General features: G+C 42.7%; 1 protein-coding gene across 1 annotated transcript; it reads left to right on the top strand.

The window, feature by feature from the left end:
* The first annotated feature begins 3,731 nt into the window (after window positions 1-3,731).
* On the top strand, window positions 3,732-15,566 carry mocs3 (molybdenum cofactor synthesis 3). Its single transcript, XM_034159592.1, has 13 exons — window positions 3,732-3,897; window positions 5,243-5,375; window positions 5,452-5,544; window positions 5,643-5,763; window positions 7,584-7,658; window positions 8,743-8,860; window positions 8,932-9,040; window positions 9,107-9,169; window positions 10,534-10,697; window positions 12,252-12,299; window positions 13,771-13,867; window positions 14,196-14,303; window positions 15,383-15,566. The coding sequence occupies exons 1-13, from the start codon at window positions 3,799-3,801 to the stop codon at window positions 15,538-15,540; spliced, it is 1,386 nt and encodes a 461-aa protein (XP_034015483.1). The 5' UTR covers window positions 3,732-3,798; the 3' UTR covers window positions 15,541-15,566.
* The last annotated feature ends 2,374 nt before the right edge of the window (window positions 15,567-17,940 follow it).

The raw sequence follows: 17,940 nt of genomic DNA, 5'->3' as shown, positions 1-17,940 counted from the left end.
AAAGCACTTTGAACACCGTCTGGCTGCTATTAGAAATAAACTTGGTCAGTGTCCGTAGGACGATTGTAGAAAAGTGAGAGGTTTGTTGACGATCTTTGTCGAAGCTGGCGTGTGAAACATTCCCATATCTGTTAGACTATTTGTTTGTTATTTATTTCTTTATTTTTTCCGTCTCTCCCCGTGAACATATTGGTGATATTGGTGATTTAAGGCAGAGAGTGACTCATCTTTGTCGACGATCTTTGTCGAAGCTGGCGCTGAGAACGTTCGGCTTTATGATAATAAAGCAAGAAGCGTCTGTGTGTCTGTCTGTGACTCACATATCTCTCAGGCTATTATTTATTTCTTTAATTAATTTTTTTCCATCTCTCCCCCCGTAAACGCTTTAGAGATAGGCATCTGTTTAAGGCAGAGAGTGGTTTATCTTAGTCGACGATCTTTGTCGAAGCTGGCGGGTGAGAGCGTTCCGTGACTTCAAAATAAAGGTTTTGAAAATTAATCCCCCAAATTTTGATAATAAAAGATGCAGCACATCATCGTGCCATGCGGATAAACCACATCCGAAAGCTGAGGCCGAGCTGACAGAGAGATACTGTATGCGAGCCACACACACACACACACACACACACACACACACACACACACACACACACACACACACACACACACACACACACACACACACACACACACACACACACACACACACACACACACACACACACACACACACACACTTTAATATTGTTTAAATCGCAGGCAAAATTTCAGTTTCAATTTATTTTCATTTATATTTACATAAGCGTGAAAATAACATACAGAATTAATAATATTTTATTCTAGGCCATGTTTCCTGCCATTTTTTTCTCTGAATCAAATTTATTTGACTTTTGTTGCGATTAAGTTGCAGTGTCGCTGTCCATTCCAATACAGAAGCTGAAGAGTTTTAGATAAAAAGTCTGAACGACCTGAGGCATGTGAGAGGCAAATAAAGAAAATGCTTAAAATAGTGAAGGGTTTTACTAAAAAAAACAAAAAACAAAACTGCCACCTTATCATGGTGGGGGAGTTTGCGTACCCGGATGATCCTAGGAGCTATGTTGTCGGGGGCTTTGTGCTCCCTGTAGGGTCTCCCAAGGCAAACAGGTCCTAGGTGACGGGTCAGACTAAGGGCAGTTCAGAACCTCCATGACCAGTAAAAGATCAAGGACCGAGACGTCGCCCGGTATGGCGGAGCCGGGGTCCCACCCTGGAGCCAGGCCTGGGGTTGGGGCTCGTGCGTGAACGCCTGGTGGTCGGGGCCTAGCCCATGGGGCCTGGGCGGGCTCAGCCCGAAAGAGTGACGTGGGCCCGCCCTCCTGTGGGTTCACCACCTGCAGAAGGGGCCATGGGAGTCGGGTGCAGAGAGGTGGCGGTCGAGGGCGGGTGGCCCGGCGGCCCGGTCCATGCTCACAGCCCCTGGCTGTTGGGACGTGGAATGTCACCTCGCTAGGGGGGAAGGAGCCTGAGCTTGTGTGGGAGGTTGAGAGATACCGACTAGAGATAGTCGGGCTCACCTCCAAGCACAGCTTGGGCTCTGGTACCCAACTCCTGGAGAGGGGCTGGACGCTTCATTTTTCTGTCGTCGCCCACGGGGAGAGGCGGAGAGCTGGGGTCACATTGCTTATTGCTCCCCAGCTCAGTCGCCAAGTGTTGGAGTTCACTCCGGTGAACGAGAGGGTTGCGTCCCTACGCCTTCGGGTCGGGGACAGGTCTCTCACCGTTGTCTCGGCCTACGGGCTGAGCAGCAGTGCAGAGTACCCGACCTTCCTGGAGTCCCTGGGAGGGGTACTACACTCAACAAAAATATAAACGCAACACTTTTGGTTTTGCTCCCATTTTGTATGAGATGAACTCAAAGATCTAAAACTTTTTCCACATACACAATATCACCATTTCCCTCAAATATTGTTCACAAACCAGTCTAAATCTGTGATAGTGAGCACTTCTCCTTTGCTGAGATAATCCATCCCACTTCACAGGTGTGCCATATCAAGATGCTGATTAGACACCATGATTAGTGCACAGGTGTGCCTTAGACTGCCCACAATAAAAGGTCACTCTGAAAGGTGCAGTTTTATCACACAGCACAATGCCACAGATGTCGCAAGATTTGAGGGAGCGTGCAATTGGCATGCTGACAGCAGGAATGTCAACCAGAGCTGTTGCTCGTGTATTGAATGTTCATTTCTCTACCATAAGCTGTCTCCAAAGGTGTTTCAGAGAATTTGGCAGTACATCCAACCAGCCTCACAACCGCAGACCACGTGTAACCACACCAGCCCAGGACCTCCACATCCAGCATGTTCACCTCCAAGATCATCTGAGACCAGCCACTCGGACAGCTGCTGAAACAATTGGTTTGCATAACCAAAGAATTTCTGCACAAACTGTCAGAAACCGTCTCAGGGAAGCTGATCTGCATGCTCGTCGTCCTCATCGGGGTCTCGACCTGACTCCAGTTCGTCGTCGTAACCGACTTGAGTGGGCAAATGCTCACATTCGCTGGCGTTTGGCACGTTGGAGAGGTGTTCTCTTCACGGATGAATCCCGGTTCACACTGTTCAGGGCAGATGGCAGACAGCGTGTGTGGCGTCGTGTGGGTGGGCGGTTTTCTGATGTCAATGTTGTGGATCGAGTGGCCCATGGTGGCGGTGGGGTTATGGTATGGGCAGGCGTCTGTTATGGATGAAGAACACAGGTGCATTTTATTGATGGCATTTTGAATGCACAGAGATACCGTGACGAGATCCTGAGGCCCATTGTTGTGCCATACATCCAAGAACATCACCTCATGTTGCAGCAGGATAATGCACAGCCCCATGTTGCAAGGATCTGTACACAATTCTTGGAAGCTGAAAATGTCCCAGTTCTTGCATGGCCAGCATACTCACCGGACATGTCACCCATTGAGCATGTTTGGGATGCTCTGGACCGGCGTATACGACAGCGTGTACCAGTTCCTGCCAATATCCAGCAACTTCGCACAGCCATTGAAGAGAAGTGGACCAACATTCCACAGGCCACAACTGACAACCTGATCAACTCTATGCGAAGGAAATGTGTTGCACTGCATGAGGCAAATGGTGGTCACACCAGATACTGACTGGTATCCCCCCCCCAATAAAACAGAACTGCACCTTTCAGAGTGGCCTTTTATTGTGGACAGTCTAAGGCACACCTGTGCACTAATCATGGTGCCTAATCCAGCATCTTGGTATGGCACACCTGTGAGGTGGGATGGATTATCTCAGCAAAGGAGAAGTGCTCACTATCACAGATTTAGACTGGTTTGTGAACAATATTTGAGGGAAATGGTGATATTGTGTATGTGGAAAAAGTTTTAGATCTTTGAGTTCATCTCATACAGAATGGAGCAAAACCAAATGTGTTGCATTTATATTTTTGTTGAGTGTATATATATATATATATATATATATATATATATATATGGCTTGTTTCTTGTTTTCTGAAATTATGGTAATTCATAATTAATTTACAATTCATTTATTGATGTGTAAATCACACATCATGCAAATACAACAATAAAACAATAAAAACAACAGACTGAGTCGACTGGCGTGTTTGAATATTTCTGAATGTGAAGGATGTATTTCTTTTCAAATCCTGAACGTCACTACGTTGCGTCAAACACGTGGTCCTGTTCCACGTGACCAACCCGGAAGTTTTCAGCCGGCTTCGCGTGTTGTCAAACGGCGTCTTTATCCTTAGTTTTGGTAAAACTTTGTTGTTGTTGTTATGTCGCAGCAGGAGGAGAGCGGAATGTTCAGGATTCTGCTCGCAGAGAAAGACAAAGAGATTTCTGCTCTGAAGGACAAACTGTCTCAGCTGGAAAAGGTGATTTTATATCTCACATATTAACGGTCTGTAGTTATCTTATTCATCTTTATTATGCACCATCAATAACCACAGAACCTCAAACACGAAGCTGACTGTTTGTTAGTCAGATTAAAGGAGACTTGTTGTGCTAAATATGTAAAATAAAGAAACAATACCTGAAATGGATCGTTTTATATTCATAATCTGACACGCCCACATGTTGGCCTGCTTCTTACCACGCCCCCTTCCCCGAGATGCAGGTCCTTTCAGTTTCCATCACCTGGTTATTTTTGGCAAGAGGGTTTTACCTCAGTTTTCAGTCCGAGTGGAACTATTCCATGATTACTGATATGGTTTGTCAATTATGACCTTCAGCAGGTAGGTCATATTTTTTACCAGTGTTTGTTTGTTTGTCTGTTGGTTTGTTGTTTAGCAGATAACCCAAAAAATAACAAACGGATTTCAATGGAATTTGGTGTGCGCATAAATAATGTTCCGGCAAATAAGTGATTCAATTTTGTGTGTGATACGGAATATATTCTGTAACTAAAACCCTGAAGAATCTTTGGCACATAGCAACATTTAACATAAAAAAGTTGTGACAGCATATTGATGAAACATGGTGAGCAGCTGGATGATGTCCAAGAAAACAACAGATCTTATTTTGAATCTGATCCACAACATATTTTCTGGAACACATGGCCTCGGCTGAGGTATGCCCGCTCTGAGTGCTTTCTCAATTTTTTTTTTCATTCATTAATTCAGTCTTGACCACAGAAGATTTGTTATTTTTCCTTCTTAAATAAGAGGGTCGGAATGTCAGACGTAACAGCTATTCTGAAATTCAGCTAGAAATGGAAGAAAATTATGTAACATTATTCATCATTTATTGTTTTTCTGTCAATATTAGCAGGGCAGATATGTGTAAAATATCACTATGATTGTGTGTTTTATGGTCAAAGGGCCAGATTTTGCAGATTTAGTTTGACATATAATTAAAAAAAAAATTAGATATCAAACCAAGCTCAATTTATTTCCTTAAAAATTAATAAAATAAAAAAATAGCAAGTATGGTTTTAATGCTGGTTTCTGTTTCCAGTGTGCAAGAAAACAGAAAATTACACTTCAAAGATACAAATGAAGCACCATTTTCTGTTTTCTTGCATGCTGAATCTTTTCCAACCACAATTACATTGATTTGGAAAATGAAATAAAATAATTGAGCTGGCATGACGTTTATTTTTTAAATAATATACCAAACAAAAAAAACCACAGCGGCTTCACATATCTGCCCTGCTGTATGTCCTGTAGCCATTAAACAGATGTGTTGTCTAATAATTCTCGTCTGTGTTGTGATTTTTAGAGACACTCGTCCGTGCTGCAGCTGCACCACGAGGTGACGTCTCTGACGCCCGTGACAGCCAAAAGCGTCCTCTGCAACGAGGACATCATGAGGTACAGCAGACAGCTTCTCCTTCCTGAGCTTGGCGTACGAGGTGAGGATGAACCGTAGCCCTCAGATTGTTTGTGGTGCCTTTTGGGGACATTATGATGATCTGTGATTGTTCTCAGGGCAGCTGGAATTAGCAAAGACCTCGGTTCTGGTTGTGGGCTGTGGAGGACTCGGCTGCCCTCTGGCACAGTATCTGGCTGCAGCAGGCATTGGTACGTACACCTGACTTTACCTTTTGCCTGATGATTTTGATGTGCATTCTGAAGGGTTTGTTTTTGGGGGGGGTGGTCTTATTTTGGTGTTTTGTCAGGGCGTTTGGGCCTGCTGGATTATGATGAGGTGGAGCTGTCCAACCTGCACCGACAGGTGCTGCACAGCGAGGAGAACCAGGGCCAGGCCAAGGCTCTGTCTGCTGCTAACGCCGTCAGGAGGTAATGTCTCAGTGTGTGTACTCGTTGGTCCGTAGTGTGCTTTCAACTGTCTCCAGCGTGCACAAACCACAGGGTGTATCCATCTGCCAAAAAACAAAAACACATTTATTACCACATTTCTCAATGAAATGTGGAGTTGGGTCAGGAAGGACATCTGGTGCAGAATCTGTGCCATATGAACATGCAGATCCACCTTGGATGTGCTGTGGTGACGCTGACTGAAAACAAGGGAGCAGCCAAAGAAACTATTTCTATCATTAATAGATTAATTATTTAATCAAGTCATTAACAAATCTGAAAGGCCAATAGGACATATTTAATTATTTATTTTGTTTTTCAAGCTGTCCAGAACCAAAAATAAAATAAATAAATAAATAAAATAATAATAATACTTTCAGAGAAATGTCATTTTGAGAAGCTGCCAAAATTTGGTATTGTTTGCTTTATAAAATTAATAAGAGTTGATAGTTTTTTTTTTTCCTAGAGTTCTTGTTATATGTGAGTATTTGCTCTTTTTGAGATTTTTTATGTTACTGTCAATTGAATATTTTTATCATTGTGGACTCTGTTATTTCTTTGTGCAATAGAAAGCTGTTTTTTCACAACCGTCTCTTCAGGTTTCAGAACCTGAAGTTCTCAGTGTTGTTCTGAATTAATTCCAGGAACCAGAACAGCATGTTTTCTATAAAACATCACGTTGTACTTTTTTTTTCCAAACCTGTCGGTGGCTGTGTCGTGTCCTCTGGCGCGCTTCAGTCTGACCACAGGTTATATTTTTGGGTGTGTATTTCTCTCCAGTCTGCAAATATTGTGTAAACATGTTATTTTAGAAAGTCACAGTAAACTGATTGTTCTGGGGTCAGCACACGCTGTATGCACTCTTCTCCACATGAGGGCGCTATTTCTACAACCAGCACGTGCTAATGCTTTGTCACACACCTTAACAGCTGGAAATTATGCTCCCCCCCACCACCCCCCAAATGAAATCCCTGCCAGACAGCACAGCGTCAGGAATCGGGGCTGTTGTGATTAATTGTTGCTTTGTTGATGCGATAAACAACAATAACTCCAATTCTAAATAATGTTTGTCTTTTCTATAATTTCTGAAATCATAATTCAAACAGTGGACTAACTGTTTTAGTGGAAAAATTGTCATTGCAGCAGTGTCCTGTTGAAACCTTTATGATCACCTTTTGATCTTCTTTCAGCTGCTTCCATTAGGAGACACCACAGCAGATGATCGTCTCCATCTCACCCTGTGCTCACACTGACCATCTGTATGTCATCCTTCACCATATCCATAAACCTCCTCTTTGTCCTCCTCCTTCTCCTCCGGCCTGACAGCTCCTCCTCAGCATCCTTCTCCCTACATACCCTGCATTCCTCCTTTGGACATTCCCAAACCATCTCACTTTCACCTCTCTCACTTTGTTTCCATACTGTTCTACTCAAGCTGTCCCTCTTGATATTTCACTTTCCATTGCTTCAGATCTTGTAGACTCTTGTCTTTGACTCCCCCAGGATGGGACACTAGTCTGTCACAGGTTGCTTCCCCGGCCATGCTTGGTATCAATTTACAGCTGAGTGGACTCAGACAAAGCAGATAAAGTGTCTTGTCCAAGGACACAGACAGGCAGCGTTACCAGGAATCAAACCCAGGTCTACTTATTAGTACCCCAAATTCTTATCCCACTGAGCTACCTGCTCCGCTAAAGAAGTAAGTTGTGAACACGCTTACGTCAGATATCAGTGGGATCAGATTTCAGCATCCAGATTTAATGCAGATCAGATCTTTTATGGATGTAACTTTGTGTCCGTAGGTTGAACTCCACAGTGGAATGTGTTCCCTACCACCTGCAGCTGTCCTCAGAGAACGCCTTACAACTCATTCAACAGTATCCTACTGCAAAACCCACAGTAGACATCAACTCAATATGTATATTCTAGGTGTGACATCAAACCGCATCTGGAAGTCTGGAAGTCCAGGTGGTCCTCCACCCTGCGTTTTGTGTGATGTTAGGAGGATCGGCACTCCAGCTACCTTCAAGCACCTCGCAAAGCTCAAAACGGGAGAAGAAGATCTCTTGGGTCTACACTCTGTGGGTGTAATTCTGCTGCCGTCTACAGTTGTAGGACAGCATGTGTACAGTAGAAGAATGGAAGAAGCCATTTGGATTTCTAGAGAAGGAGGAACCACCAAAGGGCAGTGAGGGTCTTATTCCTGGAAGATGGTGTCAACCACTGCACACCCACGCCCAGGTCCAGACTCAAGGTGACTTTGAGGTTAGGCAGCTAGAACGTCCTCTTGCTCAGCAAGGATGACCATCTTCCACTGCTGTCAAGGGTGCTTGGAAAGCTCTGCATTACTTGTGGCAGCGCTCTCTTGAGGTCCACAGATGCGGAAATGTCCAAAATCTTGGCTTTTGGATACACTGTACAATGAAAGTACCTGCATAGTTCCTGAGGTCAACCGTGTGCAGTGCTTATGTCTGGAGACTATGGTATGAAGCAATGAGATTCCATGACTCCATCTGCTTTGGATGCCACTCCATCACAGGTTACTTTCTAGCTGTGGCTGGTTCTCATTTACAGCTGGGTGGACTGGAATGATGGAAGAATAAGTCCTATATAGGCCCAGAGGTCCATCGGTACCGGTGGTTATCTATGGATTTCATAGCATGAAGCAGGCGAGAGTCTACGAGTCTCCCTGGACAGTGTTGCACTTCACCGGTCCAACTCTGGTTACTTCTCCAGCAAAAGCTGGTACCCATTTACAGCTGGGTGGACTGGGACAATGCAGATTAAGTGTTGTGTCCAAGGACACAGACACCAGGTAGCATGAGTGGGATTGTAGCCCAGACAGACCAGCTGCTGATCCACTGAGCTGCCTGCTCTGAAGTACAAGGCTGCTTGATATTCAGAGTTGTAATACGCTATTATATTGATGGATTCAGTGATGCCTTGAAATCGTGATCTCATATATGACATCGTGGCTGATTGTTCAGATAATGTCCCCACTCGTTATCTTGTGAATGACGCCTGCGTGCTCAGTGGCAAACCTCTGGTGTCAGCGAGCGCCCTGAGAATGGAGGGACAGGTAAGGTTCAGAACATCCTCAGAGGTCAAAAATGTAAAACCTTGAAAAGTGAAAACCTTCTTGCTGTTCAGTTGACAGTATATAACTACCGTGGAGGCCCCTGTTACAGATGTCTGTACCCAGTCCCGCCGCCCCCAGAGACTGTGACCAATTGTTCTGACGGAGGGGTGTTAGGAGTGGGTGAGTCATCTTACTTTCCCAAAAGCCAATGTTTGTATATTACCCACGTTTCCACTTTGATTTCAGTTCCAGGGATGATGGGCTGCTTTCAGGCACTGGAAGTTCTCAAGATAGCCTCTGGTCAAGTCTGTATCCTTTGGTTTTCCTTCCTCTCACCTTACCCGGAGTATCTTCTTCAGCCTGTTGACCGATAGTACATACTTGCTGTCAGTTTTGATCGAATCTCTATCAACTAAAGTGGTAATATGACACTTACAATCCAGCGTCAGTATACTGCAGTCTGCACAACAACATTTGATAACCTTCTCAGAGAGGCAGCTATAGTCTGTAACAGCTTTAGATGTACAGATGACCCCAGTGCAGAGAACAAACTGGAAGAAGAGTCCAGAATCCTATAACAGGCCGAGATCAAACACAGTAAATCAGTCAGTGTGGCAGAGGAGGGATTAGTCAGAGGTAATTCTAGAGCAGGGGTGCTCAAGTTCGGTCCTCGAGAACTACCTTCCTGATACTCTTAGTTGTCTCCCTGCTCCAACACACCTGAATCCAATGAAAGACTCATTAGCAGACTTTTAATGAGCCTTTCATTGGATTCAGGTGTGTTGGAGCAGGGAGACAACTAAGAGTATCAGGAAGGTAGCTCTCGAGGACCGAACTTGAGCACCCCTGTTCTAGAGTATAGGCCAGTGGTCCAAACAGAAGTTCAGTCAACGTGGCAGCAGTGTCCTTAAAGGCTGTAAACCTAGGCACTTTACAAAAGGCAGGTAAATAGATTAACTCGCAGTGTAGGCAGTGTAGGCAGTCATACCAGGCAAACTAATCCACAGGGAAATGAGGTTAAACAGAAACAAACACCGGTCAGCAACAAGGAATCACTAAGAGATATGAATGCTGGTCGACAACAATGAACTGTGAGACTTAGTGCCACTTAGGGACATGAGAGATGGGTTTCAGTACACGTGGGAGACAATTCAGGTGTGCACAAACATGGAAATAAAGTGGCTGAAAACAATCATGGAAGAGAACTGTCAGAATAATGCATGAAGTGAAACATGGAAACCAAAACAAAAACAGAAGTGACATAACCAGGCAGGTGGGGTCCATTATGGATTAAACGGGGTTAAACACTCTAATAATGTCAAAAAGTACACTACAGTGTTTGTTTGATCATAAAGATGATATAATCTTAGCTGTCATGTGGTGAAATAGGCCATTGAATCCAGGAGACTTTATTTTGGACCACTGTGTAATCCTTAACCTGCCTTGACCTGCCTATAGCGGCCTCTGTTGGAAGGCTGTCGACCACCGTGGTCTTATTGTTCTGCGTTAGGTTAGGTGGAAGTGCTCATTTATGAAATGTTTTGATTCCAATGTCAACAATTTGTTGAACTCTCACGTGTTACTCTTGATTTGTTGATTTGATGCTTCCACAAATTAGCAGTATAGTTTGCGTCCTTTCACTGAGTAGGTGTTTCCGTGACCAGGCGTGCTAGCGTCTTGCAGCCAGCAGCTGGTGATGTTTGATGCTGTCAGTGCCAGATTCAGGTCCATCAAGCTACGGCCCAAACAGGCCGGCTGTGCGGTGTGCGGAGAGAACCCGACTGTGACCCAGCTGGTGGACTATGAGACCTTCTGTGGATCTTCTGCCACAGATAAGGTCGGTTCTTCAGGATGTATGTGGATCACACAGTTGGGAAAAATATTTATAAATTTAATTGAAGTCACATTACAATTTACAATAATGCCTCACATTCACCCTGATGTCAGGGTGCTGCCATACAAGGCGCTCACTACACACCGGGAGCAACTAGGGGATTAAGGACCTTGCCCAAGGGCCCTTAGTGATTTTCCGGTCAGGCTGGGATTTTAACTGAGGATCCTCTGGTCTCAAGCCCAATGCTTAATCATTAGAGCAGGGGTAGGCAACCTGTTCCAGAAAGAGCCATGAGGGTGCAGGTTTTCTTTGCAGCCACTGACTCCACCAGGTGATTTCACTGATTAACTGATTCCATCTGCTCAAAGTGATATTAATCAGTAAAATCACCTGGTGGAGTCAGTGGCTGCAAAGAAAACCTGCACCCTCATGGCTCTTTCTGGAACAGGTTGCCTACCCCTGCATTAGACCATCACCTCCCCAAATGACTTTCTGTTTGAATCCCTGTGGGCCCTCAAGAAAAGCAAAAAAAAAAAAAAGGCATTTTTCGCAGTCTTCAACTTATTGCAAAAAATCCATTAACATTTTCTGTAATTCTAAATGTAAGATCCTTTATCTGTCAACCTACACAAAGATTTTCATCCATCTTGAATGATTCTCAAGGGCTCCCCATGCCCCCCCCCCCCCCAGAAAGGTAAAAAGTAAAATAAAATTGGCATCTGCTGATTTTCTCTAAAATCATTCCAGGAATTTTCCTGGAATTTTGTCCAGACAGACAGTACTTGGATCACTATGCAGTCATGGTTTCCTGAAACAATTTCAGGAGAAGACATAAAAAAAAGACATTTAATACCACTTTCCCCACATTTTTGGTCAGAATTACTCAGTTTGTCCAAATGACCCTATTAATTGTATTTTTTTTTTTTTTTTTACATTTTATTTTTAAAATAATTTTGCATCTGTACACCACTACAATGGAACTGAAATGAAACAGTTGATGTGCTTGTATCGCTGTATCTGTCTCCTAACCAGCAGAGTTCTTTGCAAACTTGGAGAAATTGAGTAAATTTTGGACTTGAATTGAGTAAACCTCAAAATATCGTTCCCAGGTAGTTAGCACACAATAACTCAAAATCAATAAAAAGCTATCAGCTTGTAAATCACCAGATTAAAAGAGCATATAATGAGGACTAACTGATGAGTCACCAGTTACATCAAGTCTCTGAATCCTAAAAGTACACTTGTTTTGCTTATGTAATATCCCACAGACCTCTTTGTCACCTGCAGAACACTTCCACTGACTGGATGGTAAATCTGCCTACTTCAGGCAGATGTTCCATTTTTCTGACACACACAAACATACACACACACACACACACACACACACACACACACACACACACACATATATATATATATATATATATATATATATATATATATATATATAATTATACCCATGACATGCATCAGTGCATCACAAACATGGTTTTTGCTGACAAAATATATTTTAAAAGTCTGAGATTTTAAGGTATTTCCTTATTTTGTATGTTTCAGTGTCGCAGACTCAACCTCCTCTCCGCAGACCAAAGGATCACGGTGCAGGTAGAAAATCTGTTCCAGGCCTTTGCGTGACTTCATGTATTTACTCATGTTTACCATGTGATTACTCACAATTTTCACGTGTATTCATAAGCTGATTCCATCTCAGCACGTTGACTTGACCCTAAATGGGGAAACTGCCTAAAAACAGTGGCTGCAGATTTTTGAAGGGAAAGAATAACACGTTGTCTTTGGCACTGCACCGGTGCTCGTGGATCGCATTTGTTTATATTTCTGCAGAATTGGCTCGTTCAAACCTGCTTACTCGCGCTGTACAGAGATGGGGATGGAGATAGATGGAGATTGTGGAATGAGCTTCAATTAGAAACACTTCTGCTTCCTGTACTTACATTTTTTTTTCCTGAATTTGCTTTGAGTTCTATAAATTTTCCTGATTCGTGTGGGTACACCGCTTTCCTATTCCTAAAAATAAAATGATTCTTCTCCATCTAATATCACATTAAAATGAAATACAGTGGTCCCTCCCTATAACGCTGTTCACCTTTCGCGGCCTCGCAGTTTTGCAGATTTTTTAATGCAATTTTGCATGCTTTTTTTTTTTTTTTTTTAAACAGAGCATTGTGTTCTGCGTCCTTATCAGGCGGGCCGGTCCCGGCACCGGTCGGCATCACCGCGATTGCTCTCACTGCCTCTGATGTGCTTACTGAGTCTGCGGGCTTGGTAAACGCAGCAGCAGGCCACTCACACCGCCCTCCTGTCTGCTATGCGGAGCTGCGCCAAATCTGGCAACAGGTCCAGAGACTACGCTCGCTGTTTTGATGCGGATGTTGACCGCAGCCGCAGAGCTCCATGGCCACCGAGAGAGGACTTGGATTCTTTGCGGGTCCCGCATCCGTACCTCCGGAGGCAGTGAGTGAAGGGAGAGTTCTGCGTGTGTCTGTTTATAATCTTCTCACCAAGAAGAAAAAAGAGAGTGTTTACACAGGAGAGAAAAGTGAGAGAATGTTAATGCCTGTTTGAGAAAAGTGTATAAAGTGTGTAGTGAGGGGTTTTACAGCCTTAAAACATATATAATAATTGCAAAAAATAGAGCTGACTACTTCGCCGGATTTTGCTTATTGTGGGTTATTTTTATAACGTAACTCTCGCGATAAACGAGGGACCACTGTATGTACTTTAAGCTCTTTTGCCCTTAAAAATATAACCAACAGGCGACTTCATTAGGTACAAGTTTATTTGTAGTTGGTTGAACCTCCTTTTGCTATTTTGCTGGCTCGTTCCCTGCGGGTCGCGGACAGGCGGTTGTGCGTGGATCAGGAAACAAACTCAGGTCTGACCCCTGGCTCACTGAGTTACCTGTTCAACTATCATTAAGTCTGATGCAAAATCTCATTTCAGTTGGAAATATGTCACATCATTGAAGTCAGAGATGCTCATACTGTTATTTCAGTGTGACAGTCGTATGTGTGTGTGTGTGCGTGCGTGCACTGAATTCTATTTTTCATGTTTCCAGGATTATAAATCAATAATGGAGAGCTCAGTGCCCCATCTATTGTTGGATGTGCGCCCTCTGGTGGAGGTGGATATATGCCAGTTACCCTTTTCTCTTCGTATCCTTTGTAAGCTTTGCAAAGGAATCTGTGTTATTGCCTCTTTTTTTTTTTTAAGAATTGTTGAAAATCTGTGTTGTAGGAACGTTTAGGATTTGCAGCAGCAGAACAGACAGACAGTCGCTGATATTTGTGGATGAAGACGTTAACCGTCCCTTTCTGCCATGTTGTGTGTTGGAACATTATTTTTCACAAGTCAGATTCAGACGTACACATTTGTTAAAGGAGCATTTTTGATGCCAGGTTTGGTTTGGTTGTGATCCAGATGTGATACTTCACCTCTTTCATGTTGCCAGTTTTTCTGCATTTGTCCTTACAATGTTGCCAGACATTCCACTTTCCAGTTTAGCAGACAGGAAACAGGAGCACATCCGGCTGCTTCAGGAGCGACTCGGTCATCTGAAGCAGCAGATGTCAGGCGACTGTCAGCCTCCAGGTGAGGCGTCAGAATGCCGTTTAGCGCGGCAACGTACAGGTCAATTAATATTCACGGAGACTGAGAGAGTCCGGTTTTATTTTGGACAGTGAACAGGTTGTAACAGGGTTGCCAGGTCAACGCTTTTCCAAAACAGCCGTGAGCAGCTGGTCGGCTTTGTGGTGAATATTCCAAACTTCATTTTTGGACACATTTTTTTGTATATTCAGAAGGTGCGGAGGTGTCCTTATCAGTCTGCTAAATTAGGTTCACGTTAGCACTTCAGACTGTTACGTAGTTCGTTTATTTATCCAGCGCATTTAAAATAGTACAACTAGCAGCTGAATAAAAAAGGACATGAAAAGAAAAAAAGAAAAAATTACAAGGTACAGCTGTGCGCTGAGAGTCCCTCACTGGTCAAATGGGCTTTGGCATTAATGTCCCCCAATGAGACGGTCATGTCTCCCCAAATAAAGGTTCAGTCCACATGCTTATGTTACATACCCAAGTTGAAGGTAGTGATCATGATACAAATATGAATTGTGGACAAACAAATTCTTTTTGCTATTTTCAGTGCAGCTCTTATCCGTGTAGGACCGGTCATCCAAAAATTGGATGGTGAGGGAAGCAAAGAAGACACCGGAACAACTCAGAAGGAGTTACTGGCTTCTGTGGCTGTGACTGGAGAAACTATACAAAGTGCAATTTTTGCCTGTTGCATCAGTTATACAGCTTCATGGTGGAGGGCCAGTCACCCAAAAATTGGATGGTGAGGGAAGCTACCAAGGCACCCTGACAACTCAGAAGGAGTTATTGGCTTCTGTGACTGTAATTGGAGAAACTATACAAAGTGACACTTTAGCATCACAGTTATACAGCTTTATGGTGGAGGACCGGCCACCCAAAAAGTGGATGGTGAGGGAAGCCATCGGTTAAACAGTTTGTTACAGAAGTGATCTTTATTTCTGTATTAGCTTCCAAAAGTGAGCATGACAGCAACAAGTTAGGTACATCTGCTTTACAAAAACTGATTACTGTGACTCTTTTCTTTCTTTTTTTTTTTAAGGCACACGTAGCATTTTTTTCTCTCTTTTTTCCAGTTTATGTGATCTGTAAGCTCGGTAACGACTCTCAGACGGCGGTGCAGCTTCTGCAGAAGATGAGCGGCTCAGAACTGGACGCAATGGTTGTGAAAGACGTGCATGGAGGTCTGATGGCCTGGGCACGGAAAATCGACCCCAACTTTCCTCAGTATTAATGAATAAACTTTTCCATTGTTATTCTGTTTTTCCTCTTCTATGATTATCATCATCATCATCATCATTATGATTTCCATCAGAAAACCTGAAAACCTCTGAGTTTTTAACAGCAATTCCAAAAATGAGTTAAACAGATTTTGTGCATTTTCAGAACTAAAGACATTTTTGAAGATTTGGCTTCATATTATTTTGAATTTTTGACAAAAATTTGTTTTCCTGTAACGTTTAGATCAATTTAAGCATTTCAAAGAATTTTATTTGCTGTGTCAAAATTATTGATTATAAGACTGTATTTTTTATAAACTGAGATATTGTCTTAATGTCATTATTAGCTAAATCAAATTATGGGATTAAGTCAAAACTAAGTTAGACTTTTAAATAAAAAAACAAGATAATTCAGAAAATTTTATGCAGATTTCAACTTTTTGTCTTACTTGTAGTTTTGAATTATGGCATATTTTAAAGCTACAGTGTATTGTATTTAAGGGTGTTTATTAGCACAAAGGGCATATAACATTCATAATCTTAATTGCTGTATAATTACCGGTAAGAATGAATCAATCTTAGAATGAGCCAATCAGTGGTTGTGCCACTGTACACACTGTACTATTTGCTAGTGCAGGGTAACAAGTTTCAGAACCCTATTTTATTTTATTTATTTATTTTCTTTTTTGTGAAATGAAGGATACTGGTGATCATGACAGAAGGCAAAATAGTATGAATCTCCATCACCAAAGAAGCAAAAATGAAAATCATCACCGGTAATGGCATAATGCAATCTGCAACCTCACCACTAGATGAGAGTAAATCCTACATGCTGCAGCTTTAAAACTGCAAACATAGATACAGATTGATGATGCTCGTACGAAATTGGATTTGCTGTCAAAATGACACCTTTCAGCTTTATCATAAGGTAATAAAAGGTGTGACACAATTTAATTTATTGTCACAATTTTTCAGCAACTATTTTTTTTTTTTTTTTTTTTTTACTATTTCATAATTCCAGTTAAAAGTCAAAGCCATGACTTAGTTGTTTCATGTATTTGATTTACTGCACAATAATCTTGAATGGCTTTGTAAATCAAATCAAGCCCTCCATCACCTGTAAATGGAAGAAGTTTAGATCTACCAGGACTGTTCCTAGAGCTGGCCGCCCGTCTAAACCAAGCGATCGAGGGAGAAGGATCTTAGTCAGGGAGGTGACCAAGAACCCGATGGTCACTCTGTCAGAGCTCCAGCATTCCTCTGTGGAGAGAGAAGAATTTTCCAGAAGGACAACCATCTCTGGAGCAATCCACCAATCAGGCCTGTATGGTAGAGTGGCCAGATGGAAGCCACTCCTTAGTAAAAGCACATGGCAGCCCACCTGGAGTTTGACAAATGGCACCTGAAGGACTCAGACCAGGGGAAACAAAATTCTCTGGTCTGATGAGAAAAAAATTGAACTCTTTGGCGTCATGTTTGGAGGAAACCAGGCACCATCTCTGCAGTGAAGCATGGTGGCAGCATCATGCTGTGGGAATGTTTTTCAGCAGCAGGAACTGGGAGACTAGTCAGGATTGAGGGAAAGACAAATGCAGCAATGTACAGAGACATCCTGGATGAAAACCTGCTCCAGAGCGCTCTTGACCTCAGACTGGGATGACGGTTCATCTTTCAGCAAGACAATTACCCTAAGCACACAGCCAAGACATCAAAGGAGTGGCTTCAGGACAACTGTGAATGTCCTTGAGTGGCCCAGCCAGAGCCCAGATCAGAATCTGATTGAACATCTCTGGAGAGATCTGAAAATGTCTGTGCATCAACTCTCCCCGTCCAACCTGATGGAGCTTGAGAGGTGCTGCAAGGAGGAATGGACCAAACTGACCAAAGATAGGTGCACCAAGATTGTGGCATCATATTCAAGAAGACTTGAGGCTTTAATTGCTGCCAAAGATCCATCAACAGAATATTGAGCAAAGGTTGTGAATACTTATGTACACATGATTTCTTAGTTTTTTTTTGTTTTAATAAATTTGCAAAAATTGAAAAAAAGCTTTTCATGTCATTATGGGGTGTTGTGAGTAGAATTTTGAGCGAAAAATTAATTCACTGCATTTTGGAATAAGGATGTAACATAACAAAATATGGAAAAAGTGAATGTGCTGTGAATACTTTCTGGATGCACCGTATAATTATGTTTTCCTGCGATGAAATTTTGACTTCAATAATTTCAATGGGGGAAAAAAATAGTCATATTTTTTATTTCAAAGTCCAAATGTCTGTTTATGCAAGATTTCCCCCATATTTTATTGCAGCTTTGGTTAATGGCTTGGGTGGTGGGAGGTTGCACCCCTTCACCCCCTCCCATTTCACCACTGACGCTACAGAAATGAGTTATTGCCATTTTTGTGCACAGA

The sequence above is a fragment of the Thalassophryne amazonica genome, chromosome 19 (assembly GCF_902500255.1).
Source record: "Thalassophryne amazonica chromosome 19, fThaAma1.1, whole genome shotgun sequence".
NCBI lineage: Eukaryota > Metazoa > Chordata > Actinopteri > Batrachoidiformes > Batrachoididae > Thalassophryne > Thalassophryne amazonica.
Note: the sequence above shows the minus strand (reverse complement) of the source record. Positions and strands in the feature narration are given on the sequence as shown.

Excerpts from the sequence above, each read along its gene's own strand:
- mocs3 (XM_034159592.1), top strand. The coding sequence starts at position 3,799 with ATGTCGCAGCAGGAGGAGAGCGGAATGTTCAGGATTCTGCTCGCAGAG. Across the intron at positions 5,376-5,451 it reads TCCTGAGCTTGGCGTACGAG|GGCAGCTGGAATTAGCAAAG; the intron begins GTGAGGATGAAC and ends GATTGTTCTCAG. Across the intron at positions 10,698-12,251 it reads GATCTTCTGCCACAGATAAG|TGTCGCAGACTCAACCTCCT; the intron begins GTCGGTTCTTCA and ends TGTATGTTTCAG.